Source organism: Cinclus cinclus, chromosome 1, assembly GCF_963662255.1.
Source record: "Cinclus cinclus chromosome 1, bCinCin1.1, whole genome shotgun sequence".
NCBI lineage: Eukaryota > Metazoa > Chordata > Aves > Passeriformes > Cinclidae > Cinclus > Cinclus cinclus.
The window spans coordinates 27,758,622-27,779,175 of NC_085046.1; the positions used below are offsets into that span (position 1 = coordinate 27,758,622).

The window sequence follows — 20,554 nt, forward strand, 5'->3', positions numbered from 1 at the left end:
CTGCTATATCCCTTGAAAACTTCACAGCACTCTGTAGGAGAGCCTGATTTCTATCTCCAGTTGCTGAGGCAGCAGGCAGAAAGATAAAAAAAATTATAGAGACTCAAATACATTTTACATAAAGAAGCATATGTAATATATAGAAGTGGATGAACTCAGCTCGCAGTCTGCCTCCTTATTTTACACCATTCCAGAGCTTATAGATTTTCAAATCAGTATTTACATGGCTCTTGAAATACAAAACTCATTTTGTGAAAACACTGCATGGAAAGGAGTTTTAGGAAAAAAGAGGTTTGTATTGAAATAGAATCACAAAGACCCTTCGGTCTGCCTTGCTTGGTTTCAGGGTGAAAATACAGCTAAAAGAAGTTTATGCACACTTTAACACAGCTGAAACTGAAAAAATGTTCTAACACATATATTACACTCCTGATGAAATCAACAACTGCCTGGTTTAAAACAGAAACAACAGTAGCATTAAGAAAGTACTGCGTGACCACAAGTTACAATGTGAGGATCACTTGTATTTCCACAGATGAGACCTTCACAGAAGGAAGGAAGGGGAGCTTCCTCACAGAGGAAATAGTTTTTTTAAAATCTTAGAATTCAACATTTGAATAAAATATGTTTAATGTTTTTGTTTTCATGTAAACAGACCTTAGGAAGTGATCTGACAGCCTTAAGAAATTACCATTTGAAAGAAGAAAGGTCTACATGCTTCATCTTTGATCTACAAGACAGATTTATCACAGGACAGGATGACTGAAGTTTATTCATTAGCTGATAACCTTCACATGCAACCCAAGCCTTTAATCTGCAATAAAGCAGCAAACAAGGATGGGCTCTAAGGAAAGGAAACTAACTGCACTTGGCTGAGCCACATGGTGATGGAAGGGCAGTGGGGAGAGAGGCACAAAACCCCACAAGAAGAGCCCTGTCCAGCTGCCTGGGCTCCCCCATGGCCCACACTGCTGGAGACCAGGTTCAGATTGGTCCTGTGCAGTGAAACCAGTCTCTGTGAGATGTCTGCTGTCTCTGCAGATGCCCAGAGGTATAAAATTCACATCACAGCCTGCTGGGCATTCTGAAAGAAAACTTCCGCTTTAGAAGTTTTAAAAATCAAAAGCTATGTCCTTGATGGGGTCTTCTAATTTGTTTCACAGTGCTACTGCTACCACCAGTATTTACATAATCTGTGAGACTCTACCACTCCTGCAATGCAGGAGAATCTTCGATCTTTGCACCTTCAAAGCTGGAAATTTAGTATAAAAATACAAACAGAAAAGCAAATAAACAGAAACTGCTTATTAAAATCAAAGCAAGCCCACAAATTCTTCACTATTGAGATCACAAGTTAAAGGCATTATGGTCAACGCTATCCCTTATGGCAAAACTTTTTCAAGAATCAAATCTTCCAGTTATGGTCCCAACTATATGGCAGATTTAAATATTTCCAAAAATCTTCTAGAGGAAAAACATGAAAAACAAAACCCTTATTAGCACAGGCTAATACCCATCAATGAGCCACAAAATGAGTTTTCTGAAAGATACCAAATCCTAATTTCTTTTGAATGTGAACTAAAAAAAAAAAAAAAAAAAAAAAAGGAAAAGAAAAAAGAAAGTTAACAGGTGGTAACAGTTTGAGTTCTGCTTTAAACAAAGGAAACAAGTGCTCAGGGATACAATGAAAGAAGCAAGGCTATCTAAGGCAGCTATGAAGGGAGATAAGGTGGTCAGCATCGACTGACTCCTCAATCTGACCTCTCCACTCTTAGGCAGCGATTGCACTGGACTGCCTTTGTAGAATGCTTTTGAGATTTCCAGATAAGTGATCATTAAGAAAGCTGTGTATCTCATAGCAGAGTGATAGATGCATTTCTGTACCTACTTCAAACTAGAAACAAAGATGCTAAGCAACATGCCCAAGGTCATGCAAAGCTAAAGGCAGGAACAAACCTTAGAGTCCCAACTCTCACAGCCTTTAAGAAAGAATCCATCACAGTCGGGCATGCACGAAAAGAAGTAAGCAAATGTCTCTGTATTTGACAACATCTGACCTATGGAAGGAAGTAGTTTCAAGACAAGTGGCAAGAAACAAAACACAGCTGCAGCAGAAAGCCCTACCAGAGAACAGCTCAGCACCAGGAATAAGTAGCACCACCTTGCAGGATATTTTTCAGACTGCCTGTTGTAGCAAAACACTTGCAGAGCTACACTCAAAGAAAAGGTTACTCCAGACACACAGACTCTAAATAAAGGCAAAATAAAATTTAAAAAAAAAAAAAAAACACAAAAAACCAACCTGAAAAGATTCTGGTGTGTGCAACTTGCCACACGCAGACAACCAAAACACCACCAACTGTAATTTCTAGAACACTGTGCACTACCAAGACAAGACTACCAGCTGCCTATGAAGTGAATCATCACATAAAAAAACCCCTTCTTTTTAGTCCACTAAAATCTTTTCTAGAAGCTGCAAAATTAAATTATTCTGCATCGAAACCAAAAACAATTCCAGTAAATATACCTCATTTTGACTTCAGCAGACCTGTCAGAACTCCTAGTATTCTGGTGATTTCTACTTTGATTGTGTGGGGTTTCTTCTCCAAAATATGTCAAAATAAGGGAAAATTAACTTCTATCAATTTCTCACTATGTCTTGCTATACTGAAGCAAGCAGAAAATGCTCTTCTAATTCTGAAATTCACTTTTGAAATTTAAATCACAGAAAGAAAGAGAAAGAAAATAAAACAAAGCATTTTTTATCTGGTAATGCAAAAAATCAGTATTTTGTGTGCTGCAAATATATAAATAAATATTAAAGCTGTTCCTCATTTAAACTGCATTTGGAATATCCTACACCATTAGTTAAAATGACAGAAGAACACAGCTACCTGAAGCCTATGTAAAGAATCTCTCTTTAACAGGCTTTTAAAGATTGAAGGCAGAGCATCTAAAAAGCACATCCCTGAATAATTTAAGATTCCTGGCATCTACATTGAAAGCGCCCCTTTACTAAACCTGGACGAACAAAAAAAAGTGGTAAGAGAAGGAATAAAAGTCATGAAAGATCAGTGAAAAAATCACTACTAAAAAAAAAGTATTTTTCCTATCCTAAAGTTTAATCAGACATGGAGAAGCATGGATTTTTACAGCCAGCCCTTCCCATTTACTGTCAACAGATGTGGTCTAACAGCAACATTTACTCCTTGGCAGTGTTAAGTTGAGGCGGTGATGATCTCAGAAACAATACAAGAACAAAATAAGCGAGAAGGAATGACATTGATCAAGAAGGTGAAGCACAAGACAAATCCTCGTTAACAGAAATTCCATAACAAATAAAAGCCAAAATCTAGAATTTATCATTAATTTTAAATACATAACTGACATTTCAGGGCAAAAGATAAAAAGAAAAAGGAAATTCTGTAAAAGTAGATCCATGCAAAGACTTATTATTAAAAAAAAATAAACCATGATTGTACCATTAAGACACCAGGCAATCTAGTTTGGTGCAGAGAAATCCCCATATATAACCAACTGTACCTAGGTTGCATTACAATTCAGTGTTTTGTTGACAGTACCAAGTTTTCTTTGCCAACTACACTTTTTAAACATCAGCAAATCCTACCTACTTCCTCTTGTGTCTGTCACAGAAACCATCCAAACAATGGGATCAAGTAATCTTCACCTCAACAGCTATTGACTTCGAGCAAACTGAACACTTTATTCATTTTTGCTCCTGGAGTGGAAAGTCCTTGCTGTTCTACAGTATCTGAAAACCTTGCAACTGATTACAGCCAGCTCAGGATCTGGCTCCTCCTCAGTATATGAAAATGGACTTGAAACAATAGGAAACTTTATCTAAGGAAGTTAACACAGGTCACCCTTCTCCAAATGTGAATACTGACTTTATATGGAGGGGAAAAAACAGCTTAAATAGGTTTTATGAATTGGAAAACAGTTAGGAAAAAGTGTCACATACAGAACGGTGATTTAAAAAAACAGCCCAATACATTCACCTTTTTAGAGGAAACAGATTTTTTGCATCTCTGCTTTACACAACTTTTCATTTTACTGTCAAAGAATAGTCATTAGGAAGTTACTTGAATGTTCAGCAAACAAGTGAACTTCACTACAGAAGCAGATTCAAAAAGGGACAAAACCAATCTGCCTAAAACAGAATTTTTGAGTAAATGCTTGTAGAAGTGATTCGTCACTCCTTCTGGGGAATTTTTATTTCTTGCAAGAATGGAAATTAAAAAGTAAGAAAATTATACTATTAAATATGCAATTCAATATTTTTCCATTACAACTTCAAACAAACAAACAAAAAATCTTTTTTTGTACACATTTTTGTCTGTTAAAACTTAAGAATTTCAGTGTCCACAGAAAGCAGAAAGGTACAAGAAACCAAACTGTGTTTTGTTTATCAAATTACAGCCAAACAAGCTAGTTGTTATCTACTCTAAATCCCACTCACGCTAAACAAAAATTACAAAAGTGTTCTTTGTGATAGGTATGCCAAATTAAAAACTATTTAATAAAAACATAAGAGAAGATGGGGCTTTGATGACAAAAAAGTAAGGTCTGAATGTGCAGGCATTACTAAGATTCTTATGGTAGGAACGGCTTCTTTCCAGAAGAAATAAAGGAGTAACAAAATAGATTTTACTTTTAAACAGGTAAACTGAAGCTTAAAGCTTGACATGCTGGATCCTTAGCTAACAGAAACATGCGTAATTCCAATAACGTCAATAGTACCACATGAAGTTATGATAGCTGTTGATCTCACTCATTATATCTAAAGCCCACACCTAACTATAAATACATGTATTATGTTTGCTTTTCAAAAACTGATTGAAGTTTAATAGCAACTCATAATTGAAATATTCATGGTCCCAAGCTAGCTTTGAAGTTAAATCCCTGAGTGGATAAAGTGGACTGTATATCTAATCTAAACTAAATGTTTCCCCCAGTTACTAATACCAGTGCAGTTTCACTAGTTAAAATCATTATTACAGAAAATAAATGCAAAAGGCACAGCACTTTAAGGGGCATTTAATCCTACTCAGCGCTAGGACACAGCACATGATCTTGGCAGTATCAGTTCCTCCACTACCTTCCACATCTTGCTTGGAGAGCTGACCTCTTCAAACCACCAAGCTGGTGATTTCTAGGCAAGAAAATTTTAACCACGTATTTCCAGAACTGCCACTGTTACTGAAGCTTCTCAACTCTCCTTTTAATGTTTCAATCTAACATTACAACTTTCAATTGAACAGCACAGATCTGTCTTGGTTTTAAAAGCCCTTTCTCAGGCAAAATGAAGCTAGAAATAAAATGACATTATTTTTTGTACCTGGACCACAGATTGTAACAGTTTCACTGGAACACTACCATTTTCTTTACACACTCTGCACATCACATGCAGACCCCTATCTATATACAGCTCCATACATGAAATTTCTGTAGCAAAGTACAGTTCAGTTTAGATGCCATTGAACTAGAGGCTGTGACCCCCTTCATTGGTTTACACTTCTGTCCTCCCTCATTTTTGGCTCAATGAAATGTATTATACACTAAATCTACAAAAGCTTGTCCATTCTCTCCCATGTAAAAAATAAAAAAATAAAAAAAAATTAAAATAAATAAAACTAAATAAATTTAAGTAGATTTAAAAAAAAAAAACAACTAAGTCAAGTGCTTCTGCCAGACTGCTGCCAGTAACAGGCTCAGTACTGCAGAGTTATAGACTATACAGAGCAAGTCATTATAATGGAGTTTGAAGGCAGGCTTGGATCCTAGAGAAAGCAGTCACAATTGTGCTACTTCTGCAACAGTAATTTCCCCATGGCTTTGGTTATGTTGATCTTCGTTCCTGTTTTGCAGAGCCCACAGCTACATACATTATATCCAAGTATATGTCTGAAACTCCATAACCTTTGCCAGAGTAACTCTCCAGGAAGCTCTCCTGACCTTTACTTAAGATAAAGAAACCAACTGAAATGAAGAAATAAATGTTCCTTTGATAATACTGTGTAAGCTGTGGCTAAGGAACTTTGAAACACAACAGCATTAATTAAATAGCCATATTAGGAGAATTTCTTTATCACCAAAAGCAATGGCCAGCTTCAATGGGGCTTTTCATTCACAGTCCACAAATTATTTTCCAAGAATCATTGACTTGTTGTGTAACGATAATTGTGGGTTAATAGAAGCCCCAGCTGAACTTTGTACTCTTAAACAAAGGTATATGCATCAATGACTATATTTGGACACAGATCTATATGTAAAGTAACATATCTGATTTTCAATTTATAGATGGTTTTGTCTTTCATATCTTAATTTAATTTTTAAAAAGAAGTCTTTGAAGACAGAAATTTAAAAAACCTCTGTATTACAAAAGGCAATTTTCCAAGTTTAAAAGTGACCATGACTATTGGTTAGTATATGTACAGGAACTTTGAGAGAAAATCTAATTTAAATTGCTTCTGTGCAGGGATACTACCCTGCACAGCAACTGTTCCAGGGAATTAAAAAAAAGAGTGTGGGCTTTTTTTTTTTGCCCCACTAAATGCTGTTATGAATGCTCTCAACAAATTCTACTTAAAACAACTTCTTAATAACTGGAAAAAATAACCTAAAAGATTTATAGGAAAATTCAGCAAGCGTGAATTTACTTTTTAGGTTAAAGACTATTTTAATGCAATTCTTCCTAATCTCTATATTAATCTTAATATTTCAGTACATGAATGCCGTGTTTAACAGCTATCAGGTTTAGTAAACTGCAGTAATTCACTCCAATAGGATAAACTACTTATTTAGCAAAAATGGAAAAGCTACCATGCGCTCTGTTACAATCAGCAGACACTGTTTAGAAGAAACCTCTACTGACAGGGAAAAGCCTTGCCATGAAGAAGAAAAGTGCAAAAAGAAGCTCCAAGAAGTCTGTGACTGTTAGATGCTCCTCATGCTATGCCCTTGCAATCACCCAATACCAGAGAGCAGCGAGTACAGCAAAAAGGAACCAACATTTAACAGAATAGGAGCATTTTAACAGGTAAAGGCCAGACTTGAGTGGTACAGGTTGATAAAAATAAGTTTAGGCTCTTGTTAAGTAAGTAGAAAACAATGCAAAGCACCCAGCTTAACACAACTCCCATTTTCACCGATTAACCCAAAGGAAAATATTATTTGAGCAAGAAAATGCCACATGCTAAGACAACTTAAAAATGCCTCAGCTGTGGCTGTTTATGTGGACAATTTTACTTATTTTTTCATTCACAAAACATGTTGAGCAGCCTGACTTCTACTCAGCAGAGATGCATGCTACATCCCACGGAATCTGATCTGTACTGGCTAAAAAGCTCCTCTGCACACTCTACAGACAAAGAAACTCCTTCCACCTCCACAACCTAAGTTTCTCCATGCTTCCCTGGGGTTGTGGGTGGAAATCAGAAGAAAGGGCCCGGTGCTAGAGGTTCTACCTTCAGCCCAAACAAGTTCTTTTGGCTGCACATCAAAATGCCACTTGCTTTATCTACTCATCACATTGATGCCACCGATCAGCAAAAGGAGCTATCGCATGACCACAGATGACAAAATAAATAAAAAATATGAAGACACATATGTAAAGATACAAATATATATATTTTAAGAAAGTGATGATTTGTAGTATACTTACAACTTTCAGCCTGATAGTCTGGCACAAACTGCTCGTCATTGTCAGGTACCTGAGCTGAAGAAAGGAAACAAAAAAACCAAGAAACAAGAATTAAAAGAAGCCATTAAAGCATAAATAAATACTCTTGTGCTTAATTTAAAGCACAGTCAAATTTTAAATTATGATTTTTTTTTTTTGTTTCTTCATTGTTGAGTATGAAATTCAGGCAAGCGCATAATTTTAATATCAGATAAACCCTGGGGTGAAGCTGTGTGGTGCAGTGTGAGTCCACAGAAGCCCCAGCACAGAGCAATGGGAATGGGAGGATGTGGGGGCTCACTGGCCCTGCCTCACTCCCTGTACCAGGGTCTGGATGTACCATGCCACCGGTAAAACTCATTAGTGCTCATTTTCAAAATATCTGCACATAAGTTCACATAAACCAAACCTTACTGAGTAACACTAATGCTTCTTTAACCTGAAACTACCACAACTACAGCTTACTTAAAAGTGATTCCAACTGTTTGGGGCAGTCAGCCAATACAGTAAGGATTTTCTGTTATTGTTCTAAATATTCAAAAATAACTATATTACCAGACCACAGAATTCCTGGTTTAGTGACAACATTTCAGACATCAAAAAAGATTTATTTAAAGCAAAAATCACGATTAATAACCATTTGCCTTTTCTAAGATCATCTTGCTTTTAGGGAACTCCTATCACAAACGTGAGCTATTAAATACAATCATTTCACGGTCTGCTGATAGATAATTTTGCCTCCTCTGGTACCACATTTTCTTTCTGTTGTCTATCTAAGACATTAGCCATCTCTCAAACTGCGTGGCAAACTCATTTAAACCATTTAAGCTGAAATAGCACTAAACGTTTATTATAGATGAATACATTCAAATAACTGCAGAGAAACGTTACACAGAGAAACGCCGTCCTCGGAGCATGACTGTTTCTGGTACATGGTGAGAGAGATTCAGCTTATCTTCCCTTAATTTTGTCAACTTTTCCTCAACATACACTCTAACTGGAATTGCCACAGCAATGCTGCATGAAATTATCGTTTAAAAATACTTTCCCCAGTTCTTGTCGAAAGATTAGCAAATAATTCACATGAGCTTAATTAAAAGTTAACATCTGCCATGATCTGGTTACCCAACAAGATCTGAAAGGTAAATGCTGCTTATATAATCACTTATCAAAACCGTGACTATCAAATGTTCTCAAATACGTTAAATGATAAAATGTGACTTTAATGCCCTTCAGAACACTTTCTAGTATAGGAAGTGCATATTCACCATTATATAGGTGCCATTTCTACTAGTTTTAATATAATTTGTTTAAATTAAAAACATATATTTAATTAAATTACTCACAATCATTTTGAATGTGCACTACAGTGCTCTTCATGGACCTGATCTCCACTCCTTTACTCAGGAAATATTTCTAATGACTTAACTGGAAGGTTTGTTTTTTTCCTGGGTAAAGAGTTCAGAATCAGGCTCATAGTACTGAAAAATTATTTGCTCTGGATTTTAAAATAAATTTCAAATCCTACTGTCTTAATTGCAACAAATACTCCTTAAAAACAAATGACTTTGGAAATGTCCAAATGCAGATTTGAAAAGAAGTATGAGTAAGATAAATACACTAAGTGTAATTAGCCTCACTTTGATAAAAATAAAAGCACAGCTACCGTTGCTTTGTTGTTTGGGTTTCTAATTAAAAAAAATACCAAACAAAATCAAACCTGACAGTAACCCATCCTTTTAGAATAGACAAGTACCTCTGAGGGCACATCGGCTCCTCAAAGTTTGAAGCTGTATTAAACACCACCAACCCAAATATTCTCAGTATTTTGATGCATTCAATTTCTCTTTCTTCTAGCTAAACCACAAAAGTTTTACAAAGAAGGAATTCAGGGACAGGATGAGACCAAATACTAACACTCCACAATTTCTGACAAATCATGCAATTGACTACATGTGAATGTTCGGCATTTTCCTTACAAAAATGCCAACTATTTGACTGTCACAGAAAAATCTGATTATGAAATCAATTCTTCTACTTAAAAATCAGTTAGTAAGATCTCTTGTATTGCCACTTGTTTTGGAAGCATCTGCGAGTATATTCAGGGTTAAAGTAATTGACTCAAGTAACTTCTTGTTTAGAAGACATATCCCACACATTTTTCTTAAGCCACCTATCATTTTCAAACACAGCAAGGAGGCCAGCAGAATTAATTTTTTTAACATGCACCTGCATTTTATATTTACACGTATATGTAGAGATATACATATAAATTTGTGAATCTAGGACATCTTTAATAACCTCAAAGAAAACAAAACCTCCTTCTGTTTAAATAAAGAGACTACATTTAGTGGTTGCAGAACAGGGATAGTAATCGCATATAACTTTCTAGAGAGCTTCCTCTGTGCACTGGACAGCTTCACCAGTGCTTCATTCTTGTTTTATCAGTTTAATTTTACTTAGTCCAGAAAAATATCTGTTGTAGAGATTTATGTATATATCAGTAAGCAAGGTCCTTTTTTACCCCAGACACAGAGTAAGAAAAAAATAAAATATATCTGGTTGAAGTGTCATGGAAACCACTACATTACTGCCATTACCCCTCATTTGCTCTTGTTTATGGAGTAAACAAGAATAATTTATTTCATTCATGGATCCCCAAAATTTATGGAGGCATATTTAATAGAGACTAAGCACATCACTTTATCGGTACTCTAGAAACAGGTGGAGACTATGCTGTCAAAATTTACTTTAAATGCAATATTAACATAGCCCTAAAAGCTTCTGTAGAGAAAGGAACACAGCAAGTTTAGCAGTGTTTAAAACCCTGCTAAATATAAACAAAACAAATAACAGCATCCAAAACATTCAAACACGGAACATGCATTTCCAACTGGATTGTAAATTTAGTAGCATCAGTACCTTACAAATGAGCCCACAAGTCTATACGGAGAAATTAAAAGGACCTGCTAACTGGCGGAAATGAGAACTTCAATTATTTCTTCATTTAATATGTTATTATTCTTAGACAAGCAGAACTGAAACTTGCACACGATCATACTGCTGAAATGTAAGCACTCATCATCACAGACTCTCTTTCCACCAGCATCTCGCTGTGGGATGCTACATCATTGGTATACATCATCCCATCGCTCAAGCAGAAGAGGGCTTTCGTACCGGGATTTTGGATAATTACAGATAGATTTTGCAGCAAATTAAATAGGCAGGTAAAGACACTTTGACATGAATATCAGAAAGGAAAATATAACTTGCAGTGTCAAACTGTCCACACATATATATACATAGGCCATTCATTTCCTCTTTTATTCATAAATACTGCAACTTAGCAAAGCTGCCATAAAAGCTTCTGTTAACATACACAAGACACAATTCATAAATCACCAAAACCTTTTTTTTTTAACTTTGCCATTCAGGGGGAAATTGAAAAAAGATCTAAGAAATGATCCCCCATCTGAATGAGAACATTTCCTTGAGCTACTTAATTATGGGGGTTTGAGAAGGCAAGTATATTCCGAAGGACTAATAAAAGGTTTTGAAGGATATTAAGCACGTGGCTTTTACTACTTATAGCAGAAGCAGCTACGTTAGTTCATTCCACATTCAGAGCCATCAAGTCTCAGACTCCTGAAGCAGACAACATCTGCAGCATAAACTATCCAACTCAGCCTAGAATATTACCAAAAGTTTTTGGGGTTTTTGTGTTTTGTTTTTTTTCCTCTTCTGACTATAACTGTAATGTCTCAAGAGGATTTGGAAAGCATGCAGAAACGTTAATGATGATCTTGAAGATGTTATCAGTTTAGGTTTTAGAGTTTCACTACCTACTGAGCTATGCAAACATTCACAGCACAAAAATACTTAATACTTGTTTGTAGTTTTTAGAGCTTTAAACACTCTTTGAAAGGCTGAACTGACGGCTCATTTTGCAAAGGGTAAGAATTTGGAGGGGAAAAACAGTTTAGAACTCGAGCTAGTTAGCTTGCTTTCATTGCAAGTAAACAAAAAGTCCCCATCAACAAGCATCCAGGACAAAAGGAGTTAATATTTAATTAAAACCAGCTCTATCCACTGTAACAATGACCTGGAGCCAAACAAGGCAGAAGATGTATGAGTCATTCTTTCTGCCAGTGAATGAGACAGCTGATCTCCCAAGCAATTCCTCAAGACATGCAGTCAGAACTGGAGTTCTGCCTCCATTCACAAAAACACAGTCCAGAATGAACCATGTGGCCCCAACCACAAGCTTTTCATGTCACACCCTTCCAGAAAGCTACAGCAAAGTAAACTTGAACTTTAGGCATAAACACAGTGATTTCACTGCTTTGTCTCAAGATGCAGCACAGACCTGCTGAGGAACGTTATTTAATAAATGAAAAGTTAAGCAAACTATAAGGGGCTTAAACTTAACTCTTCCTTCTCCCACTCACAAACTGCTTCCAAAAGCTCAGCTGCACTCCAGAGAAAGGTGCTCCTGTTACAAAAAAAAAAAAAAAGAAAAAAAAAAAGAACCTGGAAGCTGTCCAGAAAAATAAGAAGCTGAAAATGCTTCACTTAAAACTTTATTTTGGGTAGCAGAACACTTCCTGCGGTACTGTGTGCTCTGACCTCATGCTTCACTTTTAGAGCTAAGAGCAATTAGTTTTAAAATATCCACCATTTATTCAAAGTGGCAAAAGAAATTGAAATTGTCAGGAAATTCTATAAGAGCAGTAGTATTTTGGCCTCAGCTAAAATAAGACTTCAGGCCTCAACAGTAATTGATCCATTGAGTTTTCTTTGATTCATTGTCACTTCTGAATATGTGAAATATTGGCTAAATTTTAAGTATTCCTGCAAGAGCTGGGGTGGGGGGGTATTGGTTGGTGGCTGTTCTATTTCCACGGGAACAACTGTTTCTAACAAAGAAGCATTGGGAAGGCAAAACAGTGATAAATTTCAAGACGGTAAAAAATATTATTTCCCATAAGCACTGGATTTGCTGTCAAAACAACCCCAAACCCTTTTTACATAACGCGAGATGCTCCGACTAATAAACTTAAATGCACTTCAAAACTAGCTCCAGATCTCAAAATTCTTCCTTATGTGAATAATCCCTAGGAATATGAAGATGGGTTTGCAGAATCTGTTCTTCATTTACTGTTATACTAAAAATGAGGAAAAAAATGAGCTTTAAAAGGTGTACTCACATTTAATATTTTGCTACATGCCTCATGGCTAGCAAACCCCTTTACACTTTTGAAAATTATGATCTTGAGCGAAATTATTGACTTTTCTAGCAAACAAGTAAAACATTAAAAAGTTTATTACTACACAGACTGTCAGACTTGTGGATTTTTGATGGGTTTATTTCTTTTGGATTTTTTAAATAACATCCCCTTCCCTCTCATTTTGCCTAATCTAACTGTTCTCTTTTTTTGTGCAGATATTTATGTTCATGAATTGTGAGTATTAGAAAATCAAATCTAATCAGATCACTAAAGTCCACCAAAAAAAAAAAAATATATTCTCCGTACTACAAACTGAAAGTGTTTTCACTACTTTTAAGAGTGTTTACTCCTGTTAGGCAGATTTCAGTCATGGAGGTATTAAATTACTATTTCTTGACTCTTATTGCTCCTATAAAATGTGGATAGCTCTTGAATGTGGTTACATGTCATCTGCTTTGCACAGGCTAAATTTTACAACTTTTTGGCAGAAAAAGCTAGTTAAGTCAATTAAACAAAGTCACTCTAACTAGACTAATATTTGAAGATCAAGTACTCTCTTTTATTAAAAGCAATCCTTCAAGACCTAGAAACATTTCATACCTCCTCATTCAAGAAATAAAGTACTAGTCAACACTCACTTAGACATCACTGCAACACTGGTGGAACCTTCACATTAGGAGAACAGAGGGAAGAAAATTATTTCCTCAAGCTCATTCCAAAGCTGGCCAATAATTATTTGAGAGAAATTACTTACTTTCAGATACTAAGAAGTGGCTTCTGAATACCAGTAGCCTGAAGAAGCCATCCACTCAGTTCAGCTGAGTTGTGGTAGAGGCACAAACCTGTTACCTGTAGCTGTTATTTCAAACCACTTATTGTTTACTTAATCTTTTTTTATGTTTTTCAAACCACACAAAGAATGTTAATTTTTTTTTTAGTATATTACTATTTGAGAAGCTCATTATTTATTGCTCTAAGAAGCAGATCTAGTGCATAAATGTATTATTTGTCTTCACTTGGGATGCCTTTCATGTACCTGGAACAAGCTGTAGGAGAAATTAGGATCTAAATAATTTTTTTTTAAATGTGAGTTCTTTGTTAATCTAGTATTCCCCAAAACCAAATAATTTCTCCATATAAAGGAGACACTCACTCACTAACAATTTGTTCTCTCTTCATTCTGTTCCACAGTCAGTAGGAAGAGCTACCATGACAAGATAACATTAGATTAATACTTTAACCACTGTTTTCAAGTCACCAAATAATTTCTACCTGACAGAACCAATCTGATTCCAAATACGTGGAATCAATAAAGTCATTTTGCAGTATTATCATGTCAAAATGTTGCCACTGAGTTATTTAAATATAAAAGATAAAATTGAAATAATATTTGTCTTGGTTAGCAATAGGCAACTTTAACTATTTCAAGGTTGAACATTGAAAAAATTATTAAAGGCTTCCCATTTTCAATTTCCAGCATGAGAAAACTATTATACTCTTATCTTCTGTCTTACATAGCAGTTGACATGGGGCAACCTTATTCAGAGTAAGTTTTTCATCAAGATAATTCAGAGTCTTTCTTACATGTATAATACTATACAGAGTAAGAAGCAAAATCATTTCCATAAAAATCTACTATGTAGCTAGTGGAATACATTTGTGAGCTCTCTGTAAGTAGTATTCAGCTTGTTAATTATGTAGTAATAAAATATTAAACAGGTTACTGAAATGTTTACATATGGATTAATACTTTAATACAAGTGAGCCTCCCACCATTTCCAAGAGGAAAATAATACATTTCTTTTCTGTCTACTTGTTTACCACCAACTTGTCACAGGTGACACTAACAGTAAAAATCTTCAGGCTAAAGTATGTGATGCAGTAAGGACAGCTTCAGGAAAAGCAAAACAAAGAAAAATCCATAAGCATTATTTTTGTGTGCCATAAAATGCAAGTCACTTTCTTCTCCTAAGTCATAAGTAGGTTTTTGACCTGGTTACTCCCCAGTGGGGATCTGAACTAGTGGGAGAAACCTGGTCAGCTGCCACTGCTTTTCTTAAAAAGGGTCAAGATGTTTTAAAATTTCATGGTCATTTCCCTGGCTCCAGAGCATTATGAAAAGAAATATGTAAACAGTACTGATACTGCCAAATTGGCAGACTTCTAGCCTAGGAAGGTCCAGAAGAACATAAATGGACACATCTAGCAATGGGTAAACAAGTCTGATTTCAAAATCTGTTTCCTGGCTAAGCTCATCCATATAGACATCTGAGCAGAGCTACAATGTCCTTAAATACCAGTGGTTTATAAAGACTAACAGAAGTTGTTAAGTTGGGCTTTTTCCCCTAAAACTTTAGGATCAAGATAACAGCTGAGTATTTAGTGTTGTCATTTTAAATTTTATTTCAGTTTTAGTTAAGCCTTAAGAAAACTGTGCAAAGTTTGTGTTTCATGAAAGAGCTCAAACCACGGCATGGCCCGAAACAGAGAATTCTTAAAGTATTTCTAGAACACTAAAAAACCTGTAATATTTAGATGCAATATACTGTGGATAAATAGGGTTATTTAGCTTTATTACTTTCTGCTAGGCAAAAAAGTAACTTTTTTTTTTCTTTTCATTTTTCAATATTTCCCAGATTATTCTACCTGCCTTTATAAAGGTTATTCAGCCCATCTGACATAGGACTAGACACCTTCTCTCGAAACCTATCTAAATTTATTCCGTGAAATACACTCTGATAAAGAGGTAAAAAAGACACTCAAACAAGCGATGCTAATCTAAAATAAGCAGTGCCTTCAGAATAAAAATTGCCTTTACATTGATTTATTTACCTATGGAAATTACCAAAATAGTTTTAAATTCTGCATTATTTTTCAAACTTCTATTATTATCTGCACATGCATTATGAATCTGCCTGTATTTTTTCTGACTTAAGATCAAAGAAATTTAATCATTTTTCAGAAAAAAAACCCATCCATGCCAGTGAAAAAAAATCAAACTGAAAGTTAACCTTTAAATTTAAAAATAGTATCTTTTGAGTAGCATTTTAATATGTTTCTGATTTGCTAACATGAATGAGATGATACAATGTAAAGAGTCCCTTAGGAAAATTACAACAGGGGGACAGCTACAGTTGCATCTGACCATTATACTATAAAAAAGATCTTGGTACAGGATATCCTGTTTTCAATTATTATGGAAGAACTGTATTAGTTCATAAAAACATATCCTCTGTTCCATTAATTTCAGAAGGGGTTTTTGATTATGCACAGAATAGCCCCATATTATAACTAATACTATCAGAATAAAAATGTCATCAAAATAAACAATACTTCACAACTTACAGGTAAAGAAACTACACAAAAAGCTGTTAAAACAGAATCAGGGCACAAGCAAGTAGCCATCAGCAATATTTCCCTTTATATACCAACAGTAATAATTTCACCCCAACATCCCTCCTTTAAAACAAAAAACAAAACCAAAAACAAAACAATAACAACAACAAAAACCCACAGAACATCTCTTCTATAAACAGTTGTGCCTAGTCCTGTACAAGAAAAAAATTAAATGCATGTGAATACTCACATTCATATAAATCAGGATGAATCTAGAGAGATTAATTTAACTTGCATCAAATTTATGTCTATTTCAGATGCAGAAGTTTACATTTAAAATTTACCAGAAATATTAAGAACATATAATGCAGAAAAATCTTTATGCTTCAAATAAATAGCACTGCAAACATCAAAAGAAAAACAAACAAACAAAAAAAAAAAACAGGGAACATTGCTGAAAACAAATAGACTTGAACAAGCAAAAAGATACCTTGCAACTTGTTAAAGTTCTCCTAATGCAACAGCAGATTTTTGTTACTGTTAAATGAATCTCTCAACTACTCAAAATTCAGATTTGCACATTACTGCTCTTAAATCTTGGCTCTTCACTAGAGTGCTCTGCAAGATTATTTAAAATATTTAAAAGAACATGCATGTGTAAAACCGACCGATGTTAGTTTGCTAATCATCCGGCACAGAAACTCACAACTACAAATACAAAGACAAAAAAACATGCAAAATATGTAAAGGTTTATGGAAAAAAAAATAAAAGAAAAAGTACTGATTAAGTATTTCATACACACCTAATGTTCTGTGCTGTGAACAAGGTGGAAAGAAGACACTTGCACTTAAATCTTGAAGCATCCCGTCCCGATGAACCCAGAGAAACTAATTTCTGCCATCAGAAAAGTACTCCACCAGAACACCAAATAATTATATGTGCTGCTGAAAAGGAAACAGCAAGCCCTGTTCTGGCTGTATGTAGTCTCTCGAGGTACAATAATATAAACCTGATCAATTGCAATTAAAATCTGAACAGAGGCTTAGAACTTGAAGTCTTGGTGCATTAGTTCTTGCCAAAAGCAGATGTGATTGTGAGCTGGAAGCAATTTCTCCTGGTAATTTGTGATGACACTGGGTAGAGCAGCCCCAGAGTCCCCAAAGACAAACTCATCAGAGGCTCTAATGTATGCATGACACATGAGGTGGCTCTTTTAGAGCTCAATTAATTGGGCTGAACATTAAGACAGCAAGTTCAGGACTTTTTTTTCCCCTCCAGAGTTGTTTTTTCTCTTTTTACAAGCAGTTTTTCCCTTACCTTCTGCAAGCCATGTCTCTTGTAATTGGCTCAGATCTTGAAAGAGTTCTGCAAAAAGATAAAGACATGGATAAAATGTTATCTCTTCACAAGATTAAAATCTGTTCAAAAATATATTTTTCCTTAAGAACAACGTACATTAATTCTGTTTTGGCAGTCAAATGTACAGTCAAAAAGCAGGCATTCTGAGGCACCAGTTACTGATTTTTCTACATCTATTAATAAAAGCCAAAGCACTTAGTGTATTTTCAGCTTCTGAAATAATAACGAGAATCTTAACAGAGCTCTGTAGTATAAAAGGCTAACTCAGCAACACATAGAAAAGTTAAAAATCGTAGTGTTTCTTACAGGTGAACTATTTCTTCTTATACAATTCAGGCCTCCTTCTGTAATATCTGCCCCAGATAAAGCTTGCTTGGTCTTCCACAGTTCTGCCTGAGCAATAACTGCGTATTTTAATAGTAGGGTCATAACTATCATATAAAAATTCTGAAGCCATGACCTGAGATGCTGCAATAGCAAAGAGAAATGAGAAATCTTTTGTACTTCCCCTAATGTTTTGCTTCGTATGACATGAGAATCACCACTATTTCCTCTATGATGTATTCACTGTACTTCTTTAAAGCTAAAACCACCTTCTACATGGACTGAATTTTGCAGCAGCTTATCTTTCGCAATTCACTGAAATCAGTTACTTATAATGGGTGTAAACCAGAGCAGCATTCAGCTTAGTTGCAAGCATCAGAAAATTCTGTTTGCTAAGACTAAGTAGGATATTTGAACTAACAAATGGTTTATTTTTAATTTACTGCATTTTGAGAGAGAATTCCTCCTTTATGAACGCTGACAGATAACTATTTACATACACTTAAATGACAGAAACTATTAATTTATCCTGTGGACTGATACCCCACATGCACATTGGGAAATGATTCAACTGAAAATCAGTAAGTTGCTTTCTTTTCAATCTACTTTTCCAGGCAAGTATGGATTTTGAAAAGTGTGTCAGTGTGTACTTACCCTGATAAGATTTACATAGGGGTAAGTTATAGGCCTCTACATATCTTCCTGTATGTCTTATGTACTTTCAGGGCTGTAGGCGTAGTATAATACAGACCTTGTAACCTAAAGAAGTGTTAACAGCTATTACCAGCCTACAGTTCTCAAGCTACAATCCTGACTGGCTACTGATGGGACTAAGTTGCAAATCTTTGGCCCTCCAAAACTTTCACCACTCTAGGCTCCCTTAATTGAAATTCCCTGGATTTTTAACCCTGCAAGTGTTATACAACAAGAGAAACAGGTCAGCAGGCACCAGAAGCCTGACTATAGAGTAAAGCTGGTGAAAATCAAATCTTCACACCCACATTCTCTCACTCCTGCTACCATCAGTGAAGACATACCAGGGAAAAGGACATTAAAAGATGGGAAGGATGAAGAATGCCCTAAATCTGAAGAGGCCTGATGGTGAAAAAGCCAGGTGCCATGACTTGTGTCAGATGCCACAAAGGCTTGTCCTCAGTGCATGACACCCGTGTACCACATGTGCACAGAATGCAACAGGGTAAGTCAAGGAAAAACTTTCAACTTCATAAATTTCTTGCTTTTGCCAGTTTGTTTTGCGCTAGTAAATGTGCTTTCCTTGTCTCGTTTATTCAGACTGATCTAGATATATTTATCTCTAAAATAAATAAATAAATAGCTCTCAAAAAGCTTCTCTGCATTAGCAAAGGGGGGGGGGGGGGGGGGGTGAACAACAAGCCCTCACCTTCTGAATCATGAGCCAGGTCTCTGTTAATGAATTTTCTTTTCCTGACATTTGTCGGTCTCTCATTACAGTTTCTCCCACGCGGATTCTATAAACAGGAAAGATCAGTTACTTTAGAAATCTGAGGTTTGAGATCTGGTTGGGTTTCTTTTGGGCCTTTTTTTATTTAATCAGGAATATGCAAAGTTGGCATAAATTCCTTACATTTTCAAACAGGGACTTCTTGCAAGCCTTCAATTTCTAACAAAAGATATTGCTGAGCACCTAATATCCTCCAAAAAATTCCTATGCCTAAATGCAACACATTTCAATCTATCTACGTAGACATCTATTTGTACAATACATATATAATGTGCTCAAGCATCAACACAATAGCAATCATATTTTTAGCATCTAAAGTATACAAACCTACACAATAGCCCATAAATCCCCATAGCATAAGCTATGCAGGAAAACCCAGGTATGAAATTATAATAGATTGCTTTATTTCCCTGCATTACTTATAAAATTGTTTGCAAAGTCCTGAAAGAAAAAAAAAAAAACCAGAGAGGAAAGAAAAAGGTTAATGTTTGCCTCAACTTAATTCTTTTGAATGTTGCAGGCAAACGCAGCCAGGAACTTTGAATGCAGCTGCTGCTGCTCTCGCCTCCCTCATCCGCTAATCATGTGCATGATTTTTTAATCATCCCAAAACTGTCTTTAAAAGAACACGATGCTTTATTGCAATAACTAAGAAGACAGGCTCATCTTGCAAGCAAAGCTCCCAGATGAAGAGTTGCCCCTACAGCCGTAACAAAGCAGAGACTGTGTCTGTAAAACTCCCCCACAGAAATAAGTCGGAGTCAAGTTTATAAACACCAACTTTGAACTGATCACTCACATTGGTGACCATGTAAGGCACTTGCTGGTCGTAAAATCCATCCATTCTGCAGTTCTTCCACGAGTCTTAGCTCAGTGTTTTTATTTACTGGGCATTTGATCTGGAGATTTCTTCGGGATCTGGACTCCAATCAGCCTAGAGGGGAATACAAGATGGCTTTTAGGTTTCTTTTTTTTTTTTTTTTTAAAAAAAAAAAAAAAGGCAGCATGAATGAACTGCTTGCATTTGCATACCTAATTAACCTCAGAGAGTCCCATTCATAAAAACAACCCTCCCTTCTCTGCCTTCACCTGGGTTACACGCTCCTGGGTTAAACGCGGAG

General features: G+C 35.7%; 1 protein-coding gene across 7 annotated transcripts in view; it reads right to left on the reverse strand.

The window, feature by feature from the left end:
• ETV1 (ETS variant transcription factor 1) overlaps positions 1-20,277 on the reverse strand; it is a 62,978-nt gene extending 42,701 nt beyond the window's left edge. For 2 of the 7 annotated variants that reach the window (XM_062495326.1, XM_062495302.1), the window contains exons 1-4: positions 20,233-20,277; positions 19,353-19,440; positions 17,585-17,632; positions 7,685-7,738 (exon numbers count right to left, since the gene is read on the reverse strand). In XM_062495326.1, the coding sequence (XP_062351310.1) occupies positions 7,685-7,738; positions 17,585-17,632; positions 19,353-19,440; positions 20,233-20,277 (235 nt within the window). Of the gene's footprint in view, positions 1-7,684; positions 7,739-17,069; positions 17,131-17,584; positions 17,633-19,352; positions 19,441-20,232 lie in introns of those variants that run through there. The other 5 variants (XM_062495353.1, XM_062495336.1, XM_062495309.1 and 2 more) reach the window with 4 other exon arrangements.
• Positions 20,278-20,554: the final 277 nt, after the last annotated feature.